At 37.4% G+C, this 18,610-nt stretch overlaps 2 protein-coding genes across 3 annotated transcripts in view; both read left to right on the plus strand.

Moving 5' to 3' along the window:
* Positions 1 to 8,148, plus strand: part of LOC128232688 (uncharacterized) — a 36,056-nt gene extending 27,908 nt beyond the window's left edge. For both annotated transcript variants that reach the window (XM_052946388.1, XM_052946389.1), the window contains exon 2: positions 4,781 to 8,148. In XM_052946388.1, coding sequence (XP_052802348.1) covers positions 4,870 to 6,519 — 1,650 coding nt within the window. In that variant the 5' untranslated portion in view covers positions 4,781 to 4,869 and the 3' untranslated portion in view covers positions 6,520 to 8,148. The remainder of the gene's footprint in view (positions 1 to 4,780) is intronic.
* Positions 8,149 to 11,812: 3,664 nt separating this feature from the next.
* LOC128230139 (uncharacterized) lies at positions 11,813 to 13,437 on the plus strand. Its single transcript, XM_052942179.1, has 2 exons — positions 11,813 to 11,909; positions 12,793 to 13,437. The coding sequence occupies exons 1-2, from the start codon at positions 11,853 to 11,855 to the stop codon at positions 13,408 to 13,410; spliced, it is 675 nt and encodes a 224-aa protein (XP_052798139.1). The 5' UTR covers positions 11,813 to 11,852; the 3' UTR covers positions 13,411 to 13,437.
* The last annotated feature ends 5,173 nt before the right edge of the window (positions 13,438 to 18,610 follow it).

Here is an 18,610-nt window from a genome sequence, read left to right on the forward strand (position 1 = left end):
CGAGATTTATGTATCGATAATACTTATATAATCTTAAACAATTAAAATAAACCATACAAAACAAGTTATTATAAGAATTTAATCTGACAAAAAATCCATATTTGTAGTGGCGATTTATGTGAACAATATAGCTCTAAAACACGAATAATAATAATGCACCGATCATTATAATGGTTGATTGATTGATTTGTTGATTGATTGGGGTGTTGTTTATTTATCAATCAGTCGTATAATTATATAGTTTTTTTGGTACAGATAATGTCTTTTACTGTACTGTTGTTTTAAATATGAATAACGCTTGATATATTATTACACGTTTTAATAATATACATGTGTGTGCATGTGATATGTTTCAAAATTCTTGGAGTTTAAATCAGTTAATTATGCTCCACATTCAAACGGATCCAAATGTATTTTGTACATGCATAATTACCATTCTTCAAAATTGTTGTACTGGACATGTTGATAAACATGTAAGCTTATGGTTAGGTGAAACTTTTCTTCTTGTATATTCTACATAAAGTCTTCATTTATCATGCACATATCAATCAGCTTATTGTTTAAGCGGTATGTTTTCACATTTTAGTGTGAGATGTATACACATATACAAAATCATACACAATTTAGCAAATACGTGAACACAACGCGTGTGAATGAATGTAAGGAGGGTCAGTTTGAACCTTGCATTTGGTATCACTCCAAGAGATGATCTGTCAATGATTTAAAGGCCTAGTTTAAGGAATGTTTGGCATAACAACCCCCTGCTGTGAATCTCCTGTTAATTGCACTGGTGTCACAGTAGGGGCCAATTTCATGTCTATTCGTTTATTGGCTCAGTGCCATTTAGGGTCAATTTCTATAAATAAAACCTCTAAAACTGCACAGCAGGATATTCAGATCAGAGATCTGATAAGATCTGATAAGACAATTAGGCAATTAGAATAAGATCAATGCACAGAGGTTGTGTACAAATACACGTTTTTTTTTTGTTTTTTTTTTGGGGGGGGGGGGGGGGGTCACTTATAAAAGGATTAAAATAGGTTCTTGCTTTTCAACACTTACACCTTCAATTCATCATGTACGTATCAATGTATCAATAAATATATCTTTCTCAAGTCAGTCCGACATATGAGTAACAAGAAAGGACGGTCTACTTTGACCTTTGTCTTCAATAAGATGTCAGCATTTAAAATAATATCTCTGTTTCAACACTAAATTTCTTGATTACTCATGTACATGCCAATGAAAATACCATTCCTAATCCACTACAGTATAACTTTTTGACCGTTATCTTAAAGGGCATCTAATGAAAACACCTCTCCTAATCCACAACTGTGTAGCTCGTAGGAGCGGCCAGTTTGACCATTGTCTTGCCGGGCATCTGTATATCTAGATGTTATCACCCGGTCCTCTGTCTTGGTTGACCAAGTGGTGACAATTCAAATTGACGTGAAGTGTGTCCATGAACTTTGCGATGTCATACCCTTGGTTGATATTTTGTCTTGAAAATGGTTCAGAATTTTACGAAGTACATTTGTATATGTATTTATAAGGCATGGACAATATTAAAAGCGATATAAATGGCCATATTTAAGCTATTGCAGCCAATTCTAGCTTCTTTTTTTTTATAAAATGCATTGATTGTGTTCAACAGGAGAAGATATACCATTGTATATGGACTCATGTTAAAAAAAGGTCAACAATGACTTATCAGCAACTGAAATAAGGTCAAGAATGACTTATCTGAAAATAAAAAGAGGTTAACAATGCCTTATCAGCAACTGAAATGAGGTCAACAATTACTTATCTGCAACTGAAATAAGGTCAACAATGACTTATCTGCAACTGAAATAAAGTTCACAATGTCTTAACTGAAAATGAAGAGGTTAACACTGACTTATCTGCAAATGAAATAAGGTTATTAGTTGTTTATCTGTAGATAAAATGAGGCTAACAGTTGTTAATTTTCAAGTGAAATGATGTCCGTTAAAAATAGTCTTTGTTGAGCTAAATTAATCGTCACGAATTCAAACACGTGTAAGTATAGTGGCTGTATTGTTGTTTATATAACACACAAATAGTAAGTATTTTTGAATACGCAAAACGTCGACCTCATTGGTACACCTGTGAAATACTGGCACATTCATTATACCGGCACTATGTTTAATTGCAAAGTATACAGTGCTCAGTACGAAATCATTATTTCCCAAAAGTTTATTGAGCGGCATTTGCGGCCTCCAAAACGTTCTGTTTGATCTGGGCCAGGCAATGTTTACATTTCATATTACAAGTTTGGTGACAGACATTTACGAAAGAACATGAGAAATGCGAAACCCGCAGTTTTGTTAAAGCAAACAAAAAATGCCAGTGCCCCCCATTGAAAGCGTGTATTTAACCGAGCTACCTATTATTAACACTAAAGGCTTAAAGGTCATGGCATGTCTTAAGAGCCTACGAGGTCAGACTTAAATATCCATCGTTCCATAAACTCTTAAATTTAAATTGTTTTTATTTTTTGATGAATCAATTTTCTTTCGTTGGCTCTGCTTCCTCAGCATCTGATAAAAACACAATTAAGGGTAATAGGACATGAAGTATTTGGAAAGGTATATTTCAAGTTATAAATGATTACTGTATTCATAATTATATCCAAATAATTGTACGTGAACCGATTTTTTACGATTTCTTTTTATGGAAAATCCTTCACAAATACAAATACAATTTCAATACTTTTGAAAACTTTAACATACACTAAACTAGATCCAAAATGTATGTAGGTTTTTAATGTGTGAAGCGAACGTGGAGAAATGTAAGCTAGCTGGTTGTGCAATATTTTTGTTTGAGAGGAGAAATGTACTAACATGTTAATTATGCAGTTACATATAGTCGAAAATCGTTATGTTGAACACGGTTATCTCGAATTTTTTGGATCAAGAAATACATGTTTTGTCTTTCGGCTATAATGAATGATCCTATCTCGAAGTATTTTCCGAGATCCCAACAACTTCGACATAACGAGTTTACCCTTTGGTGTTTACCGTGTGCCATTAAACGGGATTTATAACTTTTGGCTACTGAGCTTGTTTCTGTTGTTTTTCATATAGATTTTGACTTTATTCAAATAAAACTATTATAAAGGGCCTCTTAAAGATGCATGAACATACAACTGAGATACGTGACACGGTGCAAAAACAAGCTTCTAATTGTAAAAGCTTTTCTGATAACTTTTCAAGTAATGAAAAACGAACTTAATGTGCGTTTTGACAAATGATGATTAAAGATGCTGTCGTCGCTTAAAATCACTTCACAAAGGTTCATAATTACTAGTAGTTTTTTGCCATGGGTTTGACTATGCTGGTGTGTTGTGGTTCACTTCAACGCACCTAAGGTTTATAACGATTATATAAGTGATTTATATCTTGTTAAGAAGTGGGTTATGAAAATATATTATAACACGATGAATCGTTACGTTTGTTAACGCATCACTTCAGATGTTTTTGATCATTTTAAGGTTTTTGTTAGCAAGACTTGGTATGATTATTTCATTTTTGGCTCCTTCTATGACAATGTTTAAATTGTTCAATAAAATAAACTAACTATTGTAACATTTCATGCATGGCTTCTCTTTAACCTTAGTAACTATTAAAGCAAAATGTGGAAAATTTACTAATGAAAGAAGTTCCTAACCTTTTACCGTAGCGAGTTTGTCATAAAATATTTTACTTATTGAAATGGTTTCTTTGATATTTTCTTCCTCCAATAAACATTCAAACAAAATTGATCTTATCTGGCACAAGTTAAAACTTTGCGACCCCATGACAAATTATCCCATGAAAAGATGAGGGTCGTATCGAACCCTTCACTCATTCTCAGATTATTTCAACACCACATTTTCCAAAGACATAATTTCGCTTTTATTTAGAAGGGGTCGTAACTGTCGTTGGTAAAACTCGTTCGCCCAATCCTTTTTGATGTTTTTTATGTTTGTTTCAAATATTGCGTTAGACTTTGCATGGATAAATGTTCCTTTACATTGTGGATAAGCGTATGCGTCCAGAATTGAGTTCGGTGACTTATCCTCGTTCTGAATCATTTACGAGTTGTATTGTCGTAAAGAGTTCGGAAATTTCCGATGTCTTCCGGAACCGACTTCGATTAAGTCCGGATTTCTGGATGTTTTTTTTTTAACTTAAACATATTCTGCAATGAACAGCCACCATGTTTCTTATCATTTAAGATTACAATGTTGCAATACCGAAATTATTTGTTGCGATTATAGCGGATTATATTAGAAACCTGACCAAACATTCGCCTCAAAATAACGATCATGAAAAAGTACCATCGTTGAATGACCTTAACAAGACTTAATATAATCCTTTAAACATATAATGACATAGTGTCGTGTTTTGAGCATTCCTTTATGTAATTTTAACTTTAAGAAACACGTTCTTTTAATTTCTAAATTCTGTTCGGATATTTGGCTATTTCATTTTTGAAAAAAAAAGGGTTTTAGTTTAGCATTATTTGAATTTTGCTATCGGTAATGACATGCTTCTGTGGCCTTTTGCAAAAGTTGTCATTATTTACATTGCGTGTGCATTCTTAATATATTTTCACAGGCGTTGTAGTGGATTTACAAAAACTGTGAAATTTAAACGACCACATGTACACCTTAATTGCTCAGTTTAATGAGAAACACGTTCTGGCTGTCTACGTAATGCAAATAGCAATTAATAATCCTGCTTCATTTATAAAACAGTTGTTTTCTTTCTGTTTTCAGTTACGATGAATTGACGACTTTGCCGAGTACAGATTCGAGATTTCTTCTTCAACTCGTGACGTCACTTCCTGAACACTGAATCAGTAACCATGGATACGGATTACATAGAAAAGAAGGTCGCGCACCTGGACACGTTTAGTATACCTAAATTTGACCAGCAAGCCCTCGTGGCCATCAAGGAAAAAACACAGCGCACCAAGGGGAGCAAAGTGAAGCTACAGCTGTCACCGGACGGATTGAGATACATGAAAAGCTCTATGATTCAGGGAAAAATGTTATTGGACTACATACCTATGAACATGCTTAAGTTTTTCTCCATCGAGAGGAATAACCCGGAAGTGCTCTTCGTTGTTTCTGTGAGTCTCCAGGACGATTCATCGAATAAGTTTAAAGTCAATGTGTTCCGCTGTAACGACGCTATGGAGGCCAGTCTGTTCGCGACCGTCTTTCAGCGAATATCCTCCAACCGTCAGGCGGTCACTGTGGTCCGCACTAAGGCACCACCGACAGTCAAGGAGGACGAGATCAACTGGACGCTTCGTAACAAGGAAGTGGACAATTCGAAACGAGAACTCCGACAGATGGTTGACATAGGTAACGGCGAAAAACATGAGCAAGTTGTTACGACCACTCTCGTAAACGGCGATGGCGACGACCAGCATGTTGTTGCTAATGGACATTCGGAAGTGTATGAACATGGTGTGAGAATTCCTCTGTACCGGAAAGGGAAGCCAACACGGTCTGAGCGCGACTCTTTTGACACGGAGTCTGAGGTGTCGGAGAGCGCTTTACGATTAGAGCTCGAGTCTCTCTCGCATGAGCTTAGAGATATTAAGGTCATGTTGGAGAAAAACACCGGATTGACGACGAGCTCAGAGTTAAGTACGCCCCGCGATAGCGGCGAGCGGCCTGTAAATGTCCAGATCCACAAACACACAGTCGCACCGGAAGTGGTCGTGTACCGGAAGGAGCAGCCCCGTGATAGAGTCGAGAGGGTCGTTTTCTCGGATGATAGGCCACGGGAGAACGGATATACCGTTTCGAGTTCGGGATCAACTACTCATGTACGCGTATCCGTTCCCGACTACAGAGCCGTCACCGAGCGCAGCACTTCAGGTGCTGGTGAGGAGAGGGATTATGAAGTTATTAGAGCCACGAGGCCGTCAACGACATCTTACGAGCACTGGAAACGTAATACCGTAGAGCGAGGTGCTGTTCGTCAGGTGAATGACGTCGCCGAGCGCATTCAATGGAGGTCGAAACCAAACAGGAAGACTCACGTGATCTCGAGCACCACGCGCCCACGGTCAGCGCTCCCGTCCTGGTCCTCCGATGCCGTCGACAGCGCTCAGATGGTCCAGGTTCGCCATCATTCGGCCGGCGTCGGGCCCGTCTATGGACGCGTGTCGTTCAATCCGCGCGTCGCCAAAATGCAAGAGCGAAAATCGCAGTCTCTCCGAGGCGTCCATGGTATCTCATCCAGCACCGTCGTGAGACCGATCGACAAAGTATACGTTGGACGTGGGGACGCCAAACACCACAGTCTGTCAAGCCGCGGACGCGTTGCGCTCCGGCCATCCATAGTTGTTAAAGATATTGACATTGAAGATGAGGTTCAGCCACTCCATGTTGAACATAACAATAACGTCGTTAAAGCTGACGACGACCACTTATTGGACGTCAGCGGACTCGACTTGTACCAGGAGACCCCCTCAAACGGAGCGGTGATTCGCACTTGATTCCAAACATCAGATGCAAAGTAATATTTTGGATTATAAAATAGTATGACCTCGATATAACGACGATCATAATTTGTAAATACAGAACAAATCGTGCATATATCCCCTCTACAGGTTACTGAACATGTTCAACAGTTTGATTAGAACTCATGTAACGTACTTATATTCATATATTGTGAATTAGAACTTCATTCAATATGGAATGAGCTTTGCGTGTACAGTGGGAATGTTGGATATTATAGATGTGGTCAGTACTCGCGACGCGGTTTTTGCGGTATCTGAGATCGTAAATATATGGAACCTGTTATGTAATACAACACGGTGGTTGTATGTCGAGAAACTGGATATAAGTGATTATTTGTATATGGAAGCGTATGAGTGAAAAGGTTCTATCTTCGTCTTTGTTTAAATCTCACTAGGAACTTTTTACTCTCAACCCGCGATATGTATGTGCTGGATGTTTATCATTTTCGGCAGTTTAAATTCAATGTCTAAAAAGAAGTGCATGTAAGGTTTTGAAAGAAGATTCGTTATTACTTTGTGTGCATTTAAATCAATGGACTTGAATGGGCGTTGTGGGTGTGGGTGTCGTTAAGGAAATAGACGGCCATTACGATGATTTCTCGTAATGATTTATTTAATGTTATTCACTATAACGCGGCATCATATCAGTTATCTAAAACAAAAAATGCAATATTACTTTTTTGAATTTATATATTTTTATACAGAAAATGATATAAGAAACATTTTTTTTGCCTTCAAAGATTGTAAAATATGTCGTTTACGTCCGATTTCAGTTGATATAAAGAGCATTTGTATTGTTATTACTTTTTAAGTGAAGTCATTTCGGTAAACAGTAAGCATATACAATTCAAATGATACCAACATTTTATGGGGCTTCAACATTTAGATTAAGGTTAATACAGCTTTTGGAGAACTAGGTTATTTATGGGTCGGATACCTTAATGGAATAACAACGTTTATGATAGTGCATAGAAATGGTAAACATAAGTAACCTGTTAGAGAATATGTGATCGGTGTATGACAAAATGTATCTTGTCTTTTTTAACGTTATTGTCATAACCTTGTCACAACCTCGTCACAACCTTGGTCTCTTGTCGTCGGCGTCACCAACAGGACCACCATTTAAACTCGACTCAATGTACTTCCCTTTCTCGGTATATATTTCGGTTATAACTCGTCAAGTCGACGTAAAACAAATCGAAACGATGACATGGTCACACTACCAGATATAGGATATATATATACTCTTCAATAATATTCGAGTTATGAGATGAACGGACGAGCGTTGACAGCCGCTTCTGTCTCTTTGCTTTGAATGTCCATTGTTTAAACTCGAGCTTTTGTATTATTTATATTCAATGGTGTGTTAAACATCTGGTCTAGTGAAAAAATTGACAACATCTGTAATTCGTGATATATGTTACTGGTTGATTTTGCAAAATACTAATATTTAATTTATCTATTTTCATACATTCTGATAATATAAAACATATACCACGTTATAAAACTGCACGTTCGTATACATGTTGGCTAACCCCATTTGTTAAACATGTTCCTTATACATATACGATTATACATACATATCAATAAAATGCTTATTTGTTATGTTACGTTGTATTTGCCGTAACTTCCCGAATGTTTCCGGTGCTTTCCGTAAATCCATATCATACGATATATTTCAATCGGAACACCTCGGCCATTATTCAACAGAATATCTCGAAGCTTGCCGGAGACGACCGAGTTGTTACGATTGGGTATATTCATGTACAATCGGCTTCACGGATGTTACCGACATGTGAAAATTGTGTTGGTCCTCGTGGGACTCTATTTTGGATTCTGTATTTGGACTCCAACTTTCATTTTCTGGGAAATCCATAGACGTCCCAAGAAATGGAATGCCCAAGTGGTCGCATGCAATTCTGGAAAGTGACAGAATGTTTCGAGTTTATTAACGGAGACCAAACAAACATTCTCGAATGCCTTCATGACTTGAAGTATATACGTTTATATTTCAAAGTCGTCTTAATGTATACTTCATATATGGGAAAAACATTGAAAGCAGGCGAAGGGTTTGAAATAAATTCACGCAACTTTGAGGGTAACATCATCTATATGCGATTCTATTTTGAACGAAAGTACTTAATTATAAGCAAATTTGCATCAGTATACTATGTATACGAGACAGTCATGTGTAATATGTATTTCATTTCAAAAGATGTATTAATTGCTTTCTTAGCTGGTGTGATTTAGCGCATTCCAGTCGATCTAAAGGATTTCTTAGTTGGCTGCACCTGCGTACTGTAAAATTCAAGGTCACACAAATAATTGCACATTCAGAAAGCCTTGTTGATCTAAATTATATTTTGTATAACTTTGTTGCTGCGTATTATATCAGACCCAATCAATTTGCATCAATTTGAAACATCAAATACGAATGAAGTCGTGAAAGTAAGACGCACATATACCATCATATATCATGTATATATTGCATTGAAATACTGCACGTATATTTGTAATGAACAGAACACAAGTTTATTTCCACACATAACATCACACAAATATACATCAATGAAGTAGACTATGATAGTCCATGATCATTTCCATTATTTAACACTTGCTTGGCGGTGATTATATTATGTTTTTAACTAGTTGAGATATTTTACAGTAACAAAAATAGTAGCAAATGTTAATCAAAAGAAGAATGTGGTACTCTACTGCAAAATGGTTAATGAGTAGTGAGCTGTGGTTGCTCTAAAGGCTAAGTGTGTATCAATTTGCACAGCTTTGTGCATTCACGTCTATAATTTAACTATCAAGCTAACCCTTCCATACCTCAAGCTTATTCGGGCGTTTCAATAACAATTTTTATTACACAAATTTCGACAAAACCACAAACCACCGAATAATTATGAGTTCAATGGAAAAAAAGAAATATCATATTAACAGTGCATATGCATTGTGTGTATACCACGTGATAAATTACGTCATATATGCTACGTCGGAAGGCAACATTTTGCTTAAAATGAACACTAAAAACAAAGATAACTGTTGTTTTTACTACACAAATTTAAATGAAATGAAGAACAGTCTATGCCGCTTAAAGAGCCACGCCTTCGTTTTATTACTGGAGTTTGATAAGGTGATTTGTTTCATCATACACTTCGACAAACCTGATTCCAAACCTGATGTTTTGACAGTGCTCCGTCAGACGGCCGTATTGTAAAAAGGTTTGTTTAAAACACTAAACTCTCAATCAAACTCTGGTAAAATACCGAAGGCGGGGCTCCGTAAGCGGCGTAGACTGCGCTATGTTTCATTTTAAATGATGAAGAAATAGTGAAGTTATCTTTGTTTTAAGTCTTCATTCGAAGCAAAATTTTGCCTTCCAACGTAGCATTTATGACGCAATTTATCACGTGGTATACACACACTGATATACAGTTTTAACATTTTAGATAAGTGCAAATTTAAAATTTTTAAAAGCTACAAAGTGATCATTCCTATGTTTAACCATGCAATGTGAATTTGCCTGAACATGTAATTAATTTGTCAACACCTATACAAAGTCATTAGGTTATCTTTGTTTTAAGGTTCAAAATCGTCGAGGATCAGCAATTGTTGGCCCTCGACTTAATTGAAACATTTCAGTTTGCTATCAATCTTGAAATGATCGACATAGAATAACACATGAGCTTGAACAATTAGGTTGAAATGTGGCAGGTATTGTGATAACAAACTATCAAATGTTCCAATTTTACGCAAGATATACAAAACACAAGGGACGATTGACTGGGGCGTAAGTTTTTACAAGCCATTCAATAAAAATGCTACATCGGCACGAAAGTAAACCTTTTTAAAGTTTACAGCCCTTCTCGTATAATAGATGCAAATGTCTCTTATTCATTTGTTAACATTGAGTGTCACATCTCGAATAACAATATAGAGTAGGTGTTTAAAGAAAATATACTAATATCGAGGCATTAAATGTATGGTACCTTTAAAACATGTGCTATTTCAAAACGAGTTCAAAACTAATTCATATTTTTTTTTTTGTATTGACAAGCGCCAGATCTCGAACCGTATAACATTAATACTGCTGGTCTTTCATATGTGTGTGTATTTAATGGCGAAACGTTCGTTCAAATTTGCTGACGCGTACACGTGAACTCATGGCGCGCGCAATTACACGAATATCTCAGTAAGTGTCGGATAAATACAAGCTACCTTTTTTAACTAAAGCGCATCTATTTTCACGCTTCTGTTGGCCCATGTTAAGGTAATGACACAAACATAAGTCCTTGACCTACACCGGCATTTCAAGGATTATTCAGGGGTGTCAACCACGTCAGAGGGTGCACATTTCAACGATTAACGATGTTTTCATGCCCCCGATGATCTAGAGGAATTTTAATTTACATGAATTACGCCTTTAAAGAGCCTTGTATGTCTCGTATAAGGCTCCACGTGGGACCAATGTCAAGGTCGAAGAAAAAGCAGACAACAGCTATTGTTCCCAGAAAACGGCCAAAAATAGATTATATTATGTTTTAGTATTATTTATATGAAAGTGAAAACGCAGTTTAAAGTTTTCTAAAGCAAATAAGATTTTATCAATGTGGATCATCTATTTAATGACGGAAAAGTACCAAAACTCGCATGCTGAATGATCCTGAATCGACCACCAACCGGTCCAACTATATGCAATATACCATCTTAAATACCGTGTTACCACGGCTTGAATAAAACCCATTTTTATTTGCAACTCAATAAAACGTCTTAATAAAATAATGCCTGTTGATATAAGTGTCATATTTAAAAAGTCCAATCTGCTATAGAAAGTATATGCAACTTATAACAAGTGCACAGATTAAGTGAAAGTTTTTGTTACAACATCAAAACTACTCGATAATCGTATGACCTTGCCAGTACAGTTTATTATAATACCTTTCCATTACGACTTAAGACCACTTTCAATAAATTGTAAAAGTTTTACGCAGGGCGCCAACCGATTATTAAAAAGATTAGGAACGGTCAGATTACACAAAAGATTAGAAATTTAATTTATTTCTAAAATTCGTAATAGTTTTTCGAAATGTATGGCTACACGAGTTATTGCCCCTTGCAATCAACTGACTACATTTTCTTTTAAACGAAACACCCTTTACCAATAAGATTCATTGAACAAAAACAATGGAAGATATCTAATTTCGAATGGAGAACTAAAAAGTGTATTTAATCATACTTAAAGTTGCATTTATTTCGAATTGAGGGCATATTTATAGATATTGAGAACAAAAGTGTCTTCTGAAATGTTCGGAGTTTTCCGGAAAAGTCACGCGCATGGTCACGAGGCCAACGAGTTAGAGGTAAGTTACTTTTTAAGTCTGAGATTAATATTAAGACACTTAATGTTATAATTTTCTATGTATTGGATCATTCAATCTTTGACCATCTTTTACAAACTTCGCTACACCAAAAACTTCAGGTTTTTTTGGTACCACCATATGGTAAATTATACTTAAATAAAAACGGTCATTAAACAACGATCATTTAAATATTGTGGAATAAAATGTCATTGACGTATATAAACTCAACTGTAGTTACGTACCTCCAACATACTCCATCCATATTAAGTTATTAACCAATCATCATATTTCCTCACTCGCATCAGTAGGCATAACCTTCTGTTTATCACAATTTAGAATGTTAGATCGTCAACTACAATCGATTTTAAACGTAAATCTGAAAGTTGATATTTTCACTCCATATTTTGCAGTGGAATATCAAATTGATACTTTCACTCTTGTTATCTTCACTGTAAAACTCCATATTTCATCAAAAAGCATGAAGGAAAAAGCTGTGTTTATTCAAATAGGTCAATAAAGAAATACAAACATAAACCATAACGAAATTATTGACCAACCTTCTTCATAATGGTGAAAAATGTATACAAATAATTTACATGTATACTTTTTCTTGCCCTAAAGCACCAGAGCTTAAAGCTGAACTCTCAAAGATTGACTGTTTTTACACCTTTTTATTTTAAAGGCATTGTTAAAAAAAAAGCTGATTCTGAGAAAAGTTTAAAAAAAGAATCAAAACTGTCAATTTGTGAGGATGCAGCTTTTTATAAGTTATTTTGCTAAACAATCGATCCTATTACTATTTACTTTTCGATGCTGTATTTGTACCTGTGTTATTGATCAGGTTATACTAATAAGAATATCAAACACAACCTCGCATTTTCAGGCATTCATGGATTCGCTTGAACATCGACACCTTGAACCGATTAAATATTTCTATCACATGACAACCACTGAAAACGTTCGCAGAGTATTTGACGAAGGTGTCATGATCCCAAGGAAAACCGAGACGCCATATTGGACCGTATTATCACGTGACAAAGATTCACCAATCGGTGTCTGGTTCAGCTCGAGTTTGTATCACTCCGCTCTCCCGGAATCGTCTGTTTATGGTGACAACAGAATTAAAATTCCATGCCAGTTTATAATTTCAAGCATGTTAAGGCCAAGAATGTACTTAGAATCGTTTTATTATTTTGAATCAAAACCTAAAAATCAGATTGTTCGAATTATCTTGGTTGATGCAGAGAAAAATCGGAAAGAAGCGGATTGGTGCCAAAAAAACTGTTTGCGACGAGTAAATATGGCTGACAACAAAATTTTAGTCCTCGATCAGGAAAGAAAACAGTATAAATGTTCAAACAATGACGGTAAAATGTTCCCGTACATTTGGGTAGAGGTTTTTGTAATAGGTCACGTGGAAATGGTTGCCATAGATACAGTAGACGAAACACGCCCAAGCAGAGACGAGGCAGTTCCGGGAAAGGTTCCACCTGGCGTATGATGTGAAAAAATCTATGCATTTTGAAAATAAAACCACTAAATATAATTATGTGTTAGAATAGGTAGCTGAATATCTTCATTTACTTCAGTGCATACAGGCAACAATTACGTTAATTATACGTTACTCCTTTTTTAACCAGGTTTTAACACAGTGAAACCTTGTTATTAGAATGGCGAACGTCGTTGTTCGGGCGGGCGGGCGTGCGGGCGTGCGGGCGGCCGGACGGCGTCAAACTCACCTATGAAACTGAATAACTTAAGTAAGGGTTGACATATCTTCACCAAACTTGGTCTATAGAAAGAGTTTATGGGTACCTTTCATGGAGATTTCGTTTGGGTCCCTAGGGTCAAGGTCAAGGTCACTGTTACTAAAAATAGAAAAACGGTTGAAACTGAATAACTGTATTTAGGGATGACATATCTTGACGAAACTTGGTCTATAGGAGGAGTTTATGGAGACCTTTTATGGGATTGCGTTTGGGATCCCTAGGGTCAAGGTCAAGGTCACTGTTTCTAAAAATAGAAAAACGGTTGAAACTGAATAACTTTAGTTAGGGATGACATATCTTGACTAAACTTGGTCAATAGGAAGAGTTTATGGGTACCTTTCATGGGATTGCGTTTGAAGTCCCTTGGGGTCAAGGTCAAGGTCACTGTTACTAAAAATAGAAAAAACGGTTGAAATGGAATAACTTCAGTTAGGGTTGACATATCTTGACCAAACTTGGTCAATATGAAGAGTTTATAGATGCCTTTTATGGGATTGCGTTTTGGGTCCCTAGGTTCAAGGTCAAGGTCAAGGTCACTGTTACTAAAAAAAGAAAAACAGTTGAAACTGAATAACTTTAGTTAGGATTGACATATCTTGACCGAACTTGGTCTATAGGAAGAGTTTATGGATACCTTTCATGGGATTGCATTTGGGGTCCCTAGGGTCAAGGTCACTGTTACTGAAAATAGAAAAATGGTTCAAACTGAATAATTTAAGTAAGGGTTGGCATATCTTGACCAAACTTGGTCTATAGGAAGAGTTTATGGATACTTTTATGGGATTGCATTTGGGGTCCCTAGGGTCAAGGTCACTGTTACTAAAAATAGAAAAACAGACATAGGCTGAAGTTGTTCTGTCAATCATTAAAACATGGTTTCGTCGCATTGTGGCGTTTCTTGTTCCCTATACAATATATATAGTAAACTTCGGCGGGTACCATTTTTCATTGTTACCCGACACTTTTACCCGTAAGCGTACTGTTACCCGCTGACGTCATAGTACGATGCAATACGTGGTCTACCCTCTAACGTTTCTTCTGTGCCGTTTAGATGCTTTGTTTATATCTTGGTATCAGACCAGGGGCGGTTCCAAATTTTATTGTGAAAGGGGGCGTTATTTAAGGGCGTAACCTTTGACTTGCGCCCCTCCCTCAGAACCAAAATTTGTTTTTAAGTGTTGACACGGGGTTTGGGGGTGTTCCTAAAAGAACATTTTAACAATTTCTAGTCCGAAAAGGTGCATTTTTGGCGTATTTCTTTACTGTTTTTTTTCTCCTATATTGACATATAGAGTAAATTCGGCGAATGTAGGGGTGCCCCTAAGGGATGCGCCCATCCAACCGGATCCGCTAGTGCAGACGACAATAGCGCAAAAGTTCGCAACAATTTCGAAAAATACTAAACTAATAGTTAAAAAAACCAGTCAGTTTTGATCGGAATTATAAAATGATTGCCTCATAACCCTAACCCAACCCTTTGAGCATGTTGAGGGGAACAGTGTATCCCATCAATATCGACTGTGTTACCTCAGGCTGTCAACTCAAGGGAGCTTATATTTATATAATACGACATAACCTTATATAATGTTTGGATTATTCTACAAGGGAGGTAATTAGAGAAAATATTACATAAAGTCTTAAACAAATTATCGTACTTGAATGGATTTTAAATAAGGTTATTCATACAGTTCTAGCCAATTACAATTATGAACGTATTAACGCTCATTTGCAATTGAATTGAGGTTGTCCTACTGGTTTTTGACTTATGATATACATTAACACCTGAAATAACAAAGAAATAGAAAGAAGTTGGTTGGTGTCAGATTATTATTAGAAAACGAAAATTAATTTAATTTCAGTAGTTGAAAGGAAAGACATAGTTTGTTAATGCAGCTATTCATGTTGTTCTGAATACAGTCATCACCCAACATTCTATATACTATTATACCGGACCAAATATACCCAAATGATTGAATTAATGAAGTCACAAAACGTTAATATGAATATAAATCTTGCAGTAAACGTGTATAATGCTATGCAAATCAGGGAAACATATAAAATGTATGATGAGTAAAAGGACTCCATTTAAGGATTCTTCACGCTATGTACAAATTGCCCTATGCCTTTTCCATATGATTGTAATATTCATATACTTGTATTGCAATGTCATACATATGTATGTGTGTATATGTGTGTGAATGTATGTGTATATATGTAGAGATGTGCCTCGTACATTTGATCTAAAACATGTTAGTATCTGTTTGTAACTTTGTATGATATAAAAATACAATATGTCGTGATGTTGTGTATATTGCTGCTGTAATCGTTGCTGTTGCTTTCCAATAGTAAGTTCACAGTCCTACTTGCATTAAAGTCCACGACTACATTGTCTGCATATTCCATGTTTATTTACAAATGAAACAATATTAAACTTTAACTCATAATGAGGAACATTCCAATACAACAGTCTAACTCTACTTCATAATGAGATACATGAGGCCTAATAAAAGAGAACACATCGTTAATGTACTTATACATATAGAATCATATACACATGTGTGTATTACATGTATGTAATGCAATCTTACTTTCAATGTCATCTTTAATTTAGCACATGTGATGAACGCCAGTGTTTAGACAGAAGAGTTGCTCGCAGACATTCCTTGCAGTGAGGAATTCAAAATCAGTAATGGAGGTGATTTTCGTCGAGATGGTCTACAGCTCTTCTGATGGAATACTGATTTTGACATTGATTGTTAAAATCGTACTTCCTGACAACATTTTGATCCAAACTTTATAACTTACCAAGATAAAAAGTATCAAAATATGCATGTACGTTTATAGCCCAAACGAAACTTGTCAAAAATCTTTTTAAGAATATAACTGTTTCACTCAAATCATACTGCACCTTTTTATGCATATTCGATATATTTATTTGAAAGGAAATAATATTTGTTGATACACAAGCAGTTATCAACGACATACCTTAATTGGCTACGAAGAAATCATTTCCTGTTTCAAAGTAAACTTACTGAGAACCCTGGATCCCTGAGACGAAAAAGATAAAAGATGACCTTGGTTGGCCACCACTGACAGACAGAAGTGAATATTGACGCAGGAAAAGCGACCACGCACCAGGCTGTGTCACGAGCGACATCAATGGCCTTGGTTGGTCACAACTGACAGACAGAAGGGAAAATTGACCCAGGAAAAGTGACCACACACCAGGCTAAATCATGAGCATTATCAATAACCTTGGTTAGTCACAACTGACGGACAGAAGGGAATATTGACAAGGGAAAAGCGACCACACACCAGGCTGTGTCGCGAGCAACATAAATAACCTTGGTTGGTCAAAACTGACAGACAGAAGGGAATATTGACCAAGGAAAAGCGACCACGCACCAAGCTGTATCACGAGCAACATCAATGGCCTTGGTTGGCCACCACTGATAGACAGAAGAGGGTATTGACCCTGGAAAAGCGACTACACACCAGGCTGTGTAACTACTTACATCAATGCCCTTGGTTGGTCACAACTGATAGACAGAAGTGGATATTGATCCAGGAAAGGCGACCACTCATCAGGCTGTGTCACGAGCAACATCAATGGCCTTGGTTGGCCACCACTGATAGACAGAAGAGGGTATTGACCCTGGAAAAGCGACTACACACCAGGCTGTGTAACCACTAACATCAGTGCCCTTGGTTGGTTACAACTGATAGACAGAAGTGGATATTGACCCAGGAAAAGCGATCACACACCAGGCTGTGTCACGAGCAACATCAATGACATTGGTTAGCTACCACGGACAGACAGAAGTAGATGTTGACCCAGCGAAGGTGACCACACACCAGGCTGTGTCACGAGCAACATCAATGGCCTTGGTTTGCCACCACTGACATACAGAAGTAAATGTTGACCCAGAGAAGGTGACCACACACCAGACTGTGTCACAAGCAACATCAATGGCCTTGGTTGGCCACCACTGACAGACAGAATAAGACGTTGATCCAGGGAAGGTGACCACACACCAGGCTGTGTCACGAGCAACATCAATGACCTTGGCTGGCCACCACTGACAGACAGAAATGGATATTGACCCAGGAAAATCGACCACACACCAGGCTGTGTCACGGGCAACATCAATGACCTTGGTTGGCCACCACTGACAGACAGAAGTTGATAGTGACACAGGAAAAGCGACCACACACCAGGCTGTGTCACGAGCAACATCAATGACCTTGGCTGGCCATACTGACAGACAGAAATGGATATTGACCCAGGAAAATCGACCACACATCAGGCTGTGTCACGAGCGACATCAATGACCTTGGTTGGTCACCACTGACAGACAAAAGTGGATATTGACGGAGGAAAAGCGACCACGCACCAGGCTGTGTCACAAGCAGCATCAATGACCTTTGTTGGCCACCACTGGCAGACAGAAGTGGAATATTGACCCAGGAAAGGCGGCCACACACCAGGCTGTGTCACAAGCAGCATCAATGACCTTTGTTGGCCACCACTGGCAGACAGAAGTGGAATATTGACCCAGGAAAGGCGGCCACACACCAGGCTGTGTCACAAGCAGCATCAATGACCTTAGTTGGCCACCACTGGCAGACAGAAGTGGAATATCGACCCAGGAAAAGCGACAACACACCAGGCTGTGTCACAAGCAGCTTCGATGACCTTGGTTGGTCACCACTGACAGACAGAAGTGGATATTGACCCAGGAAGAGCGACCGCACACCAGGCTGTGTCACGAGCACCATCAATGACCTTTGTTGGCCACCACTGACAGACAAAAGTAGATATTGACCTTAGTAAAGCGACCACACACCAGGCTGTGTCACTAGCAACACCAATGACCTTGTTTGGGCAACACTGACAGACAAAATTAGATATTGACCTTAGTAAAGCGACCT

The sequence above is a fragment of the Mya arenaria genome, chromosome 4 (genome assembly GCF_026914265.1).
Source record: "Mya arenaria isolate MELC-2E11 chromosome 4, ASM2691426v1".
NCBI lineage: Eukaryota > Metazoa > Mollusca > Bivalvia > Myida > Myidae > Mya > Mya arenaria.